The following is a 13,572-nucleotide window of genomic DNA, read 5'->3' as shown; positions in this document are numbered from 1 at the left end:
GAGACAAGAATTCACGCAGCAGTTCCTGCACCGAAGATTCTTGCCGACTGGCCGCCCCGCACAATCGCTTTTGCCACGGAGGGACACTCCATATCGGTCGTTATGGATCTAAGACATGGAAAGGAGTCCGTTTCACAACTGCTGACCGCAATACAATCGTCACGTCTCGGCTACTTAGCCTGCCTTCGGTATCTCCTGTGGACGCGCAGCTACCACAGCAAGGCGAAGTCGCCTCAAAAACGTGGCTGGCAGCCCAATCAGTACCTCTGACGGCGTTGCATCGAACCACTTTACCACTGCACACAGCACTCGACGTCGAGAGTCCAGTCCTGCTAGTGCTGAGTATTCGACGATCAACTCGACGCAAACCGTTGAACAGCCGAGGAGAACCTTGAAACGATCGTCTGGTGAAGTTTTATCGTCACTCGTTTCGGCCGATAGGATGTGATACAACCACTCGATGACGTTCTCCACGTACTGCTCGCTTCGGGTCCTCGGACTCTGCGTATCGCTCGTCTTGGGTGCAACCGCCATCGCAATGTGGCCGACGACAAAAATGATCCCGCTCTTGGCCTCAGCGTTCGCGTGGCTGAACAACTCTTGGCACCGCTCGATACTGAGGACTTCAGTGATGGCGTCGAGACCGTACACGGCCGTACACACCTCCAGGCTCTTGGCGATCTCAAAGTAATTCACTGGCACGTGTTTGCCTTGACCTTCAGGCTGACATGATGCGGCGAGCTTCTCGAACAGCTTCTCCACGCACGACCTTGAGAAGCTTGGACCGCCGCCATCAACCTCCTCCAGCTCGGGCATCTGGACGGCATCGGCGATGCGATGCATCATCGTAATGCTCGACTGGTGGAGTAGAAGCTCCTGCCGTTCAGCAGCTACACAAGCAATAGCGACCAGCACTTGCTGTAGCGTTTCCTTCAGCACCACTTGGCGCTCGACGCAGTGCTGGTCGAACTCCCGCTCCAAAATGGCTGGGTAGATTTCCAGCATTCCCATCGCGAAGTACAGCCCTCGGATGTTTGGGTTGTCTCGCAAGAGCTCGAACAGCAGCACGCGCGAACGAGCCAGTTGACCGGTTGACTGACACAGGTGCGTGTGCAGAGCGCAGATGTGCGCCAAGAACACTTTGTCGTGGCTGACCTTGATCTGCAGTGCTGCAACTTGCACCTGCACCCTGCTCACCGAGAGAAAATCCCCGATAGAATGACGCTCTTCGACCAGCAAGCCACGGAGATGCTGCAAGCATTCGTCTACCAGCGATAGACACAATGGGCCTGGAGCAACGGATCCATCTTGCTTCCGACCTTGAGCAGTGCTCATCAGCTTTAACAGGACTTGGTTGCAAAGCCAGCTTAAACCCAGTTTGTTTTCTGCCATCAGACGTCGAGATCGTGGGGTCCGGAAGACGCCGAGTGCCCCACGCACCACCATCATCGGGGTGACGTCCAGCTTGCGGTACGCGACAGCTAGGGTCTGGCAAAGCGTTGTCTGCAACAGCAACAAACACATATCACGTTAGAGTATAAAGCAACCATCAACCAGCTATGCAACGTACCACATGAGCAGCATGCGTGTCGATGAACTTGGAGCTTTGGTTCACTAACAAGGCAATCGTTCGCCGAGCGTATTCGTTACCAGCTTCTTCGCCCTGGCCCAGCACGATCGCTTGTTTGAATGCGGTGAAGGAGTTCTTCATCCGCAGCTCTTCCTTGGTCTCCACCTTCGCTGCAGTTTTCTTCTTGACTGTTTTACTGTCAGTTGCTGCTCTTGCCTTCGCCACTTTTTCCCCTGGTCCATTCTCAACTTGCACGGGGGCCTCAGTAAGCTTCACCTTCTTGTGCGCGATAATCGTAGAGTCACCCAGCTTGGCTTCATCTGCTTTCCGGGACCTTCCTATTGTACTATCCTTCTCTGGGAAAGTGTCCCCAGACACACCGTCACTTTCTGGGGTCTCCAACTCGCCGGGTTGCGCTGATGAAGGCACCGAATCACACAGTGGAAGGTCTGACGTTTGCTTCGTACTATTCGCAGTATCGCCGTCAGATTCTGTTGGCTGATCCGTGTTGATTGAGGTCCCCTTCGACGGTAATTTCTTCGGTGGAGACATTCCTGGCAAGCTTACATCGCTTGGTGAAGGTTGGGCATCAACAACAGCATTTGTGTCTGGAGCAGAGGTGACACCCTTGTCCCCAGTCTTCTTAACTTGGCTGGTATCCGGAAACTTCTCCGGAGCATCGTTGTCTTGAGAACCAACGCCAGTCGCGGACTGTTCGTTGTCTGTGCTCTGGGTCTCTGGTGCTGCACTAGCATCCAGCCGCAAAGGCTCGGGCGTTGGAGGCTGAAACTCCGGCGTAACTACTGGCGAGTACGCATCTTCTACTGCAGTGACTGGTTTCTTTTCGACTGGTGTTGTTATAACAACGGCATCTTTATCGGTAGACGAAGAGTGTGATGCTCTTCGCTCACCACTGTCCTTGGTTTGTTGTTCTGTTGTTTCCGCTGCCCCCTTCTTCATGCCCAGCTCGATAGAAGGTTTGGGAGCAGTTCGTGTGAGAGAAGTAGCAGCAGAAACTGCTGACAAGTTGGCCTCGCGCAGGTTCTTGTTGCCACCCATTTCAGCTCCTTCAGTTGCGACGACAACCTCATTTTTGTCCGCATTGTCTGGCATCGGATCATCCCCGTCATCATCAGAGTCGCTGTCGCTGCTATCACTCGAATCACTGTCACTGCTGGAGCTGCTAGAGCTTAAAGCGGCAAGCTCGCCGTCCAGTTCGTCGTCGATTGACATAAGCGTTCGTTTACTCTCCACTCCAGCAGTGCTCTCTGAATTTGTCCGAGGCTTTTTCGCGTCAGTTGCGCCTTGGTTGCCATCTTCTTCATCGCTGCTTGTTTCCAGTTCCTTATCGATTATGTTGGAAAGGGCATCAAGCCCACCCAGTCGCGGAGGTTCAGTTGTAGCTCCACTACCGTCGCGATCATCTCCAATTTGCTTTCGGAGGCTGCCAGCGACGCCGACTCCGACTTTATCTGCTAAGTCTGCTCCACCTGTATGTCTTCTATCTGCACCGGAATCTGCTGTACGCCCTTCATCTTCCTCGTCGCTGCTAGTTTCCAGCTCCTTGTCGATTTCATTCAACATCGACGAATCCAATTCACCCAACAATGAAACCTCAGCACGAATCTTTTCTACTGTTTTGCCAGCATCACCATCGACATCCACTCTTCGTTCGCCACCTGCCTTTCTATTCCCTGCGGCATGACCTTCCTCTTCTTCGTCGCTGCTGGAGAGTTCCAGCTCCTTGTCAATCTCGTTCAACACGCTCTGATCGAATCCACCGCCAGAACTCTCTCCAACCTCCAGCGTCTCTTGACCACTGCCGATCTCCAGAGTGTCTCCCGTTCCTCCACTTCCATCGTCCGAGTCACTAAACGCCAACTCAGCGTCCAGCGCAGCGCTCGTTGCATGAGGGAACGTCGCCTCTACTGTGTCCACCTCCCCGAGCATCTGCAGCGGCTCCTGCGACGTCCACAGCTTAGACGTAGTGGAGGTGTCCGTAGCAGCATCCTTCCGTCCAATTTCCCTGGACAATTTGGGGACCAATTGGTCCATTTCGCTCGGGACGTGCTCCCTGGTCCTTTTTCTCGACGTAAAAGTGTCCACCACAGCGTCCACCGTCTGCACACCAGCATCCACCTGTGTCTTCTTGATAACTCGTTGCACCTGTCCACTTAGTGTGGTCTGACACGTCCTGCTCACGGTCGCCTTCGACTCCGTCTGCGTCGCGGCATTCCGCACCTGCTTTTTAGGTTTTACCTCCTGCTTGTTGGCTTTTACTTGCTTTTTCAGCGTTTCGCCCTCCTGTAGCAGCGTTTCAACGCGCAAACGGTATTCGCGGAGCCTGGCCGCCGCCTCCTTGAGCTTCGTCTTGGTCAGCTGCTTGTACTCGCTGCCTTTCTTCACTTGTCGCTTCAGCCGCGCGATCGTCTCCGCCTGCCGCTCGATGATGTCCGCCTGCGAGAGCTGCGCCGCCGCCGGGACGTCGCCATCAATGTCCATTTACGCTGCTTTTAGCGAATGGCTATAATGTTTTTAGATTGACCTGGATTGTAGGTTGTGTATGTAGGTTATCCTAGATGCTGGTACAGTGGAGCACATCGCATGGCAGAGTTGGGATGTGGTCTGAGACTATTAACGGCAAAGTTGGCGCTGGAGGTGAGATGTCTGACACGCGTCAGACAGCGAACGGATAAGAGCAAACGTTGATGTCCTGTTGATCGTTGGGTATGATGGCCAACGTACATATTGCTGCTATCTGAGCATGGCTGTCGCAGAGCCCGCTACAACTTTTGCTGCTGTTGTTGGAGCTTCACTTCTCGTTTGCCAAACGACCTCACAGCCACGCCTCACACCCGTCGGCATTTCCGTATGAATATCAGCTCGCAATGACCAAGCTACGCGTGATCATTGGGTTTGCTGCTGCAGCGACAGCAACAATGACGACTGTCGACAACGTACACGGGGAACACCTCCGTATCAATGACGGGAGACGGATGCTGGTCGAGAACACCGAAACGGAGAACCCATTCCTAGACCCGTACGCGGTGACGGAGGGGGGCTCTTCATCTGGAGACTACTGGGGATCTGATGCTAACGCTGATTCCAGCAATGACTTGGACGATGTTCTCACCAATGCGCCTACCACTCAGCCGTCAACTAATCCATCCCAAACGGATGATCATACCAATCCTACAACTACAAAAGTACCAACTTCCAGTTCCATCACAGCTCAAGACGACATCATCAAAACCCCGGTCCCCACAACTACAGCTACAACGAACGCTTCTGCGACGGAGGCACCTGCTGCAGCTGAACCCGTCGGATCGGGCAGTGCCGCCACGACCCCGGAGACTCCTGCTGCTGCGGATGCTACCACGGAGCCGTCCACGACCACGGAGCCGTCCACGACCACGGAGCCATCCACGACCGAGCCGCCGACGACTTTGGCCTCGACGGACGCTTCTGCTTCGGACGCGTCTGCTGCAGCTGAACCCGTCGGATCGGGCAGCGCCGCCACGACCCCGGAGACTCCTGCTGCTGCGGATGCTACCACGGAGCCGTCCACGACCACGGAGCCGTCCACGACCACGGAGCCATCCACGACCGAGCCGCCGACGACTTTGGCCTCGACGGACGCTTCTGCTTCGGACGCGTCTGCTGCAGCTGAACCCGTCGGATCGGGCAGCGCCGCCACGACCCCGGAGACTCCTGCTGCTGCGGATGCTACCACGGAGCCATCCACGACCGAGCCGCCGACGACTTTGGCCTCGACGGACGCTTCTGCTTCGGACGCGTCTGCTGCAGCTGAACCTGTCGGATCGGGCAGCGCCGCCACGACCCCGGAGACTCCTGCTGCTGCGGATGCTACCACGGAGCCGTCCACGACCACGGAGCCGTCCACGACCACGGAGCCATCCACGACCGAGCCGCCGACGACTTTGGCCTCGACGGACGCTTCTGCTTCGGACGCGTCTGCTGCAGCTGAACCCGTCGGATCGGGCAGCGCCGCCACGACCCCGGAGACTCCTGCTGCTGCGGATGCTACCACGGAGCCGTCCACGACCGAGCCGCCGACGACTTTGGCCTCGACGGACGCTTCTGCTTCGGACGCGTCTGCTGCAGCTGAACCTGTCGGATCGGGCAGCGCCGCCACGACCCCGGAGACTCCTGCTGCTGCGGATGCTACCACGGAGCCGTCCACGACCACGGAGCCGTCCACGACCACGGAGCCATCCACGACCGAGCCGCCGACGACTTTGGCCTCGACGGACGCTTCTGCTTCGGACGCGTCTGCTGCAGCTGAACCCGTCGGATCGGGCAGCGCCGCCACGACCCCGGAGACTCCTGCTGCTGCGGATGCTACCACGGAGCCGTCCACGACCACGGAGCCGTCCACGACCACGGAGCCATCCACGACCGAGCCGCCGACGACTTTGGCCTCGACGGACGCTTCTGCTTCGGACGCGTCTGCTGCAGCTGAACCCGTCGGATCGGGCAGCGCCGCCACGACCCCGGAGACTCCTGCTGCTGCGGATGCTACCACGGAGCCGTCCACGACCGAGCCGCCGACGACTTTGGCCTCGATGGACGCTTCTGCTTCGGACGCGTCTGCTGCAGCTGAACCCGTCGGATCGGGCAGCGCCGCCACGACCCCGGAGACTCCTGCTGCTGCGGATGCTACCACGGAGCCGTCCACGACCACGGAGCCGTCCACGACCACGGAGCCATCCACGACCGAGCCGCCGACGACTTTGGCCTCGACGGACGCTTCTGCTTCGGACGCGTCTGCTGCAGCTGAACCCGTCGGATCGGGCAGCGCCGCCACGACCCCGGAGACTCCTGCTGCTGCGGATGCTACCACGGAGCCGTCCACGACCACGGAGCCGTCCACGACCACGGAGCCATCCACGACCGAGCCGCCGACGACTTTGGCCTCGACGGACGCTTCTGCTTCGGACGCGTCTGCTGCAGCTGAACCCGTCGGATCGGGCAGCGCCGCCACGACCCCGGAGACTCCTGCTGCTGCGGATGCTACCACGGAGCCGTCCACGACCACGGAGCCGTCCACGACCACGGAGCCATCCACGACCGAGCCGCCGACGACTTTGGCCTCGACGGACGCTTCTGCTTCGGACGCGTCTGCTGCAGCTGAACCCGTCGGATCGGGCAGCGCCGCCACGACCCCGGAGACTCCTGCTGCTGCGGATGCTACCACGGAGCCGTCCACGACCACGGAGCCGTCCACGACCACGGAGCCATCCACGACCGAGCCGCCGACGACTTTGGCCTCGACGGACGCTTCTGCTTCGGACGCGTCTGCTGCAGCTGAACCCGTCGGATCGGGCAGCGCCGCCACGACCCCGGAGACTCCTGCTGCTGCGGATGCTACCACGGAGCCATCCACGACCGAGCCGCCGACGACTTTGGCCTCGACGGACGCTTCTGCTTCGGACGCGTCTGCTGCAGCTGAACCTGTCGGATCGGGCAGCGCCGCCACGACCCCGGAGACTCCTGCTGCTGCGGATGCTACCACGGAGCCGTCCACGACCACGGAGCCGTCCACGACCACGGAGCCATCCACGACCGAGCCGCCGACGACTTTGGCCTCGACGGACGCTTCTGCTTCGGACGCGTCTGCTGCAGCTGAACCCGTCGGATCGGGCAGCGCCGCCACGACCCCGGAGACTCCTGCTGCTGCGGATGCTACCACGGAGCCGTCCACGACCACGGAGCCGTCCACGACCACGGAGCCATCCACGACCGAGCCGCCGACGACTTTGGCCTCGACGGACGCTTCTGCTTCGGACGCGTCTGCTGCAGCTGAACCCGTCGGATCGGGCAGCGCCGCCACGACCCCGGAGACTCCTGCTGCTGCGGATGCTACCACGGAGCCGTCCACGACCACGGAGCCGTCCACGACCACGGAGCCATCCACGACCGAGCCGCCGACGACTTTGGCCTCGACGGACGCTTCTGCTTCGGACGCGTCTGCTGCAGCTGAACCCGTCGGATCGGGCAGCGCCGCCACGACCCCGGAGACTCCTGCTGCTGCGGATGCTACCACGGAGCCGTCCACGACCACGGAGCCGTCCACGACCACGGAGCCATCCACGACCGAGCCGCCGACGACTTTGGCCTCGACGGACGCTTCTGCTTCGGACGCGTCTGCTGCAGCTGAACCCGTCGGATCGGGCAGCGCCGCCACGACCCCGGAGACTCCTGCTGCTGCGGATGCTACCACGGAGCCGTCCACGACCACGGAGCCGTCCACGACCACGGAGCCATCCACGACCGAGCCGCCGACGACTTTGGCCTCGACGGACGCTTCTGCTTCGGACGCGTCTGCTGCAGCTGAACCCGTCGGATCGGGCAGCGCCGCCACGACCCCGGAGACTCCTGCTGCTGCGGATGCTACCACGGAGCCGTCCACGACCGAGCCGCCGACGACTTTGGCCTCGACGGACGCTTCTGCTTCGGACGCGTCTGCTGCAGCTGAACCCGTCGGATCGGGCAGCGCCGCCACGACCCCGGAGACTCCTGCTGCTGCGGATGCTACCACGGAGCCGTCCACGACCACGGAGCCGTCCACGACCACGGAGCCATCCACGACCGAGCCGCCGACGACTTTGGCCTCGACGGACGCTTCTGCTTCGGACGCGTCTGCTGCAGCTGAACCCGTCGGATCGGGCAGCGCCGCCACGACCCCGGAGACTCCTGCTGCTGCGGATGCTACCACGGAGCCGTCCACGACCACGGAGCCGTCCACGACCACGGAGCCATCCACGACCGAGCCGCCGACGACTTTGGCCTCGACGGACGCTTCTGCTTCGGACGCGTCTGCTGCAGCTGAACCCGTCGGATCGGGCAGCGCCGCCACGACCCCGGAGACTCCTGCTGCTGCGGATGCTACCACGGAGCCGTCCACGACCACGGAGCCGTCCACGACCACGGAGCCATCCACGACCGAGCCGCCGACGACTTTGGCCTCGACGGACGCTTCTGCTTCGGACGCGTCTGCTGCAGCTGAACCCGTCGGATCGGGCAGCGCCGCCACGACCCCGGAGACTCCTGCTGCTGCGGATGCTACCACGGAGCCGTCCACGACCACGGAGCCGTCCACGACCACGGAGCCATCCACGACCGAGCCGCCGACGACTTTGGCCTCGACGGACGCTTCTGCTTCGGACGCGTCTGCTGCAGCTGAACCCGTCGGATCGGGCAGCGCCGCCACGACCCCGGAGACTCCTGCTGCTGCGGATGCTACCACGGAGCCGTCCACGACCACGGAGCCGTCCACGACCACGGAGCCATCCACGACCGAGCCGCCGACGACTTTGGCCTCGACGGACGCTTCTGCTTCGGACGCGTCTGCTGCAGCTGAACCCGTCGGATCGGGCAGCGCCGCCACGACCCCGGAGACTCCTGCTGCTGCGGATGCTACCACGGAGCCGTCCACGACCACGGAGCCGTCCACGACCGAGCCGCCGACGACTTTGGCCTCGACGGACGCTTCTGCTTCGGACGCGTCTGCTGCAGCTGAACCCGTCGGATCGGGCAGCGCCGCCACGACCCCGGAGACTCCTGCTGCTGCGGATGCTACCACGGAGCCGTCCACGACCACGGAGCCGTCCACGACCGAGCCGCCGACGACTTTGGCCTCGACGGACGCTTCTGCTTCGGACGCGTCTGCTGCAGCTGAACCCGTCGGATCGGGCAGCGCCGCCACGACCCCGGAGACTCCTGCTGCTGCGGATGCTACCACGGAGCCGTCCACGACCACGGAGCCGTCCACGACCACGGAGCCATCCACGACCGAGCCGCCGACGACTTTGGCCTCGACGGACGCTTCTGCTTCGGACGCGTCTGCTGCAGCTGAACCCGTCGGATCGGGCAGCGCCGCCACGACCCCGGAGACTCCTGCTGCTGCGGATGCTACCACGGAGCCGTCCACGACCGAGCCGCCGACGACTTTGGCCTCGATGGACGCTTCTGCTTCGGACGCGTCTGCTGCAGCTGAACCCGTCGGATCGGGCAGCGCCGCCACGACCCCGGAGACTCCTGCTGCTGCGGATGCTACCACGGAGCCGTCCACGACCACGGAGCCGTCCACGACCACGGAGCCATCCACGACCGAGCCGCCGACGACTTTGGCCTCGACGGACGCTTCTGCTTCGGACGCGTCTGCTGCAGCTGAACCCGTCGGATCGGGCAGCGCCGCCACGACCCCGGAGACTCCTGCTGCTGCGGATGCTACCACGGAGCCGTCCACGACCACGGAGCCGTCCACGACCACGGAGCCATCCACGACCGAGCCGCCGACGACTTTGGCCTCGACGGACGCTTCTGCTTCGGACGCGTCTGCTGCAGCTGAACCCGTCGGATCGGGCAGCGCCGCCACGACCCCGGAGACTCCTGCTGCTGCGGATGCTACCACGGAGCCGTCCACGACCACGGAGCCGTCCACGACCACGGAGCCATCCACGACCGAGCCGCCGACGACTTTGGCCTCGACGGACGCTTCTGCTTCGGACGCGTCTGCTGCAGCTGAACCCGTCGGATCGGGCAGCGCCGCCACGACCCCGGAGACTCCTGCTGCTGCGGATGCTACCACGGAGCCGTCCACGACCACGGAGCCGTCCACGACCACGGAGCCATCCACGACCGAGCCGCCGACGACTTTGGCCTCGACGGACGCTTCTGCTTCGGACGCGTCTGCTGCAGCTGAACCCGTCGGATCGGGCAGCGCCGCCACGACCCCGGAGACTCCTGCTGCTGCGGATGCTACCACGGAGCCGTCCACGACCACGGAGCCGTCCACGACCACGGAGCCATCCACGACCGAGCCGCCGACGACTTTGGCCTCGACGGACGCTTCTGCTTCGGACGCGTCTGCTGCAGCTGAACCCGTCGGATCGGGCAGCGCCGCCACGACCCCGGAGACTCCTGCTGCTGCGGATGCTACCACGGAGCCGTCCACGACCACGGAGCCGTCCACGACCACGGAGCCATCCACGACCGAGCCGCCGACGACTTTGGCCTCGACGGACGCTTCTGCTTCGGACGCGTCTGCTGCAGCTGAACCCGTCGGATCGGGCAGCGCCGCCACGACCCCGGAGACTCCTGCTGCTGCGGATGCTACCACGGAGCCGTCCACGACCACGGAGCCGTCCACGACCACGGAGCCATCCACGACCGAGCCGCCGACGACTTTGGCCTCGACGGACGCTTCTGCTTCGGACGCGTCTGCTGCAGCTGAACCCGTCGGATCGGGCAGCGCCGCCACGACCCCGGAGACTCCTGCTGCTGCGGATGCTACCACGGAGCCGTCCACGACCGAGCCGCCGACGACTTTGGCCTCGACGGACGCTTCTGCTTCGGACGCGTCTGCTGCAGCTGAACCCGTCGGATCGGGCAGCGCCGCCACGACCCCGGAGACTCCTGCTGCTGCGGATGCTACCACGGAGCCGTCCACGACCGAGCCGCCGACGACCACGGAGCCATCCACGACCGAGCCGCCAACGACTTTGGCCTCGACGGACGCTTCTGCTTCGGACGCGTCTGCTGCAGCTGAACCCGTCGGATCGGGCAGCGCCGCCACGACCCCGGAGACTCCTGCTGCTGCGGATGCTACCACGGAGCCGTCCACGACCACGGAGCCGTCCACGACCACGGAGCCATCCACGACCGAGCCGCCGACGACTTTGGCCTCGACGGACGCTTCTGCTTCGGACGCGTCTGCTGCAGCTGAACCCGTCGGATCGGGCAGCGCCGCCACGACCCCGGAGACTCCTGCTGCTGCGGATGCTACCACGGAGCCGTCCACGACCACGGAGCCGTCCACGACCACGGAGCCATCCACGACCGAGCCGCCGACGACTTTGGCCTCGACGGACGCTTCTGCTTCGGACGCGTCTGCTGCAGCTGAACCCGTCGGATCGGGCAGCGCCGCCACGACCCCGGAGACTCCTGCTGCTGCGGATGCTACCACGGAGCCGTCCACGACCACGGAGCCGTCCACGACCACGGAGCCATCCACGACCGAGCCGCCGACGACTTTGGCCTCGACGGACGCTTCTGCTTCGGACGCGTCTGCTGCAGCTGAACCCGTCGGATCGGGCAGCGCCGCCACGACCCCGGAGACTCCTGCTGCTGCGGATGCTACCACGGAGCCGTCCACGACCGAGCCGCCGTCGACTTTGGCATCTACAGCTGGGTCTACTGCGTCGGTATTGTTGAAACAAGTGGGGAATGTCGGGCCTTGGAAGCAATGCGGTGGTCTGACCTTTGACTATACTCAGTATTTCCCGGATGGGGTGTCTCCGAATTGGTCGACGAAGCTTAGCTGCACATCCGGCTACCAGTGTGAGGTTGTGAATCCGTGGTATTTCCAATGCCAACAAGTGAAGGACACGACGGAGGCTGTCAGTCAGTGGGGTCAGTGCGGCGGTGTGGACTACCGCGGGCTGACGAACTGCGCAGTGGGTTCCGTGTGCAAGTACGCGAACGCTTGGTACTCGCAGTGTGTCCCCAAAGAGAACGCGTAGATGCTATAGACCATTCATTATAAGGTCACTAAAACCTAAAATCTTCTTCACGAGATCTTCCTAAACCATTTCATCACGAATACCTGCAACGTCTCAAGCTAAGTATGGCAAATTTGCAGCAGCCTCCCTTCTTGTCGACCAAGTTTGGAGCACATCAGAATACTTCGTGGCCAGCAGAGACGCCGAAATGGCCAAGCTTAGCGCAACGTTCGCCTTTGCTGCTGCACTTGCGTTGGCGGCGACGGCAGTCGACCCCATCGCTGCAAGCCAATTGGACTCTAATGTTGGCAGTAGCACTTCAGGCAGCGACATCGCCGTCGAGATTCCCGGCTACCAGGTCGCCGATGTGTCAGGCGAGCAAGCGTGCGGCGGCGTGGGTTTCGATTACTCGCGCTACTGGGCCGGGCCGCTGCCGGACGGGGCCGCCACCAAGTTGAACTGCGTTTCCGGCTACCGCTGCGAGGCGAAAGGCTCCAGCCCGATCTTCTGGTGCAAGCAGTTCGCGCTGCCGCTGAACGCCAAGTGTGGCGGCTACAGGTTCTACACGCTCTTCAAGTGTGTGGAGGGCACCGCATGCAAGATCGACCCGAGCCGCTTCGAGCCGCGATGTCTCCCGATGAATGCTACGTAGTCTAAGGCTGAGCACCGATAAACTCGAACTCAAATGACTACGGCAGCTTAATTAAACGTAAGCGTCGGATTTTTCGGAGTCGCACGCAGGAAGGTGATGGAATTGTTGACGCTCTGGTATGGCTCGCATTACCGTATTGAGAAGTTGTCAATGAGAACTGCGGAGCGAGCGAGCGGTCAGTACTTCTGAAGCAGGTGTGTTGTTCACTGAACAATGTTCAGACTGAACTTCAGTGACCGCAGCTCGACGACTGTGCGATGCCACTGGAACGACGCGCTTGAGCGAGTGGAAGGCAGCGCGTCATGGCTGTCCTTACCACACCTGCAAATCGTGCCCCTGCTCCGTGTTGCTTCGTTGGACACGCTGCAGAATCCAATTCCCTCCGCTTGCTGAGTTTTGAGCTCGACACCACTAGTTGGCCAGTGCTCGACAAGCAAGGTGGGCATCACAAACGCGTCTAACTGCTTTGATGCAGTCACCTGCATCAGGTGGTACCAAGCAGCTTGCAGCCGCCATGCCGGTCGATTAACACGCGTCCTCGCCTGTCCACATTTCGCAGAACAGGCCTCGTACAGTTGTGTCTCTCGTATTCACACGAGCTAACAATATTAATACCTGAAATTGATAAAGTTCCGCATACCAAATCGACTTAATAATTATGATTTACTTATTACGTATTACAGCTTATGATATGTAAGATGTGCGAATAAGGGGCACAACTGTATCCGTTCTCGCGGGGATCCAAAAGCGACTTTGCGGTATCGCATGGAGGCCAGAAAATCAGGAGATTCCTGAGCTGTACGTGGTCATTCCCGAATTCTCAG

The 13,572-nt window shown here is 61.7% G+C and overlaps 3 protein-coding genes across 3 annotated transcripts; 2 read left to right on the top strand and 1 right to left on the bottom strand.

The window, feature by feature from the left end:
• Nucleotides 1–174: 174 nt before the first annotated feature.
• KRP23_1845 (uncharacterized protein) lies at nucleotides 175–4,072 on the bottom strand (the record flags this gene model as incomplete). The annotated part of the gene is made up of 2 exons (XM_067886506.1): nucleotides 175–1,503; nucleotides 1,571–4,072. The coding sequence occupies 2 exons, from the start codon at nucleotides 4,070–4,072 to the stop codon at nucleotides 175–177; spliced, it is 3,831 nt and encodes a 1,276-aa protein (XP_067749180.1).
• Nucleotides 4,073–4,458: 386 nt separating this feature from the next.
• Nucleotides 4,459–12,117, top strand: KRP23_1844 (uncharacterized protein; the record flags this gene model as incomplete). Its single annotated transcript, XM_067886505.1, has 1 exon — nucleotides 4,459–12,117. The coding sequence occupies one exon, from the start codon at nucleotides 4,459–4,461 to the stop codon at nucleotides 12,115–12,117; it is 7,659 nt and encodes a 2,552-aa protein (XP_067749179.1).
• Nucleotides 12,118–12,304: 187 nt separating this feature from the next.
• On the top strand, nucleotides 12,305–12,748 carry KRP23_1843 (uncharacterized protein; the record flags this gene model as incomplete). The annotated part of the gene is made up of 1 exon (XM_067886504.1): nucleotides 12,305–12,748. One exon carries the CDS (start codon nucleotides 12,305–12,307, stop codon nucleotides 12,746–12,748), a length of 444 nt encoding a protein of 147 aa, XP_067749178.1.
• Between the last annotated feature and the right edge of the window lie 824 nt (nucleotides 12,749–13,572).

Source organism: Phytophthora ramorum (assembly GCF_020800215.1).
Source record: "Phytophthora ramorum isolate Pr-102 chromosome Unknown Phyram_PR-102_s0002, whole genome shotgun sequence".
NCBI classification, from domain to species: Eukaryota; Oomycota; class Peronosporomycetes; order Peronosporales; family Peronosporaceae; genus Phytophthora; species Phytophthora ramorum.
This window is presented reverse-complemented; position numbering and strand designations above follow the sequence as displayed.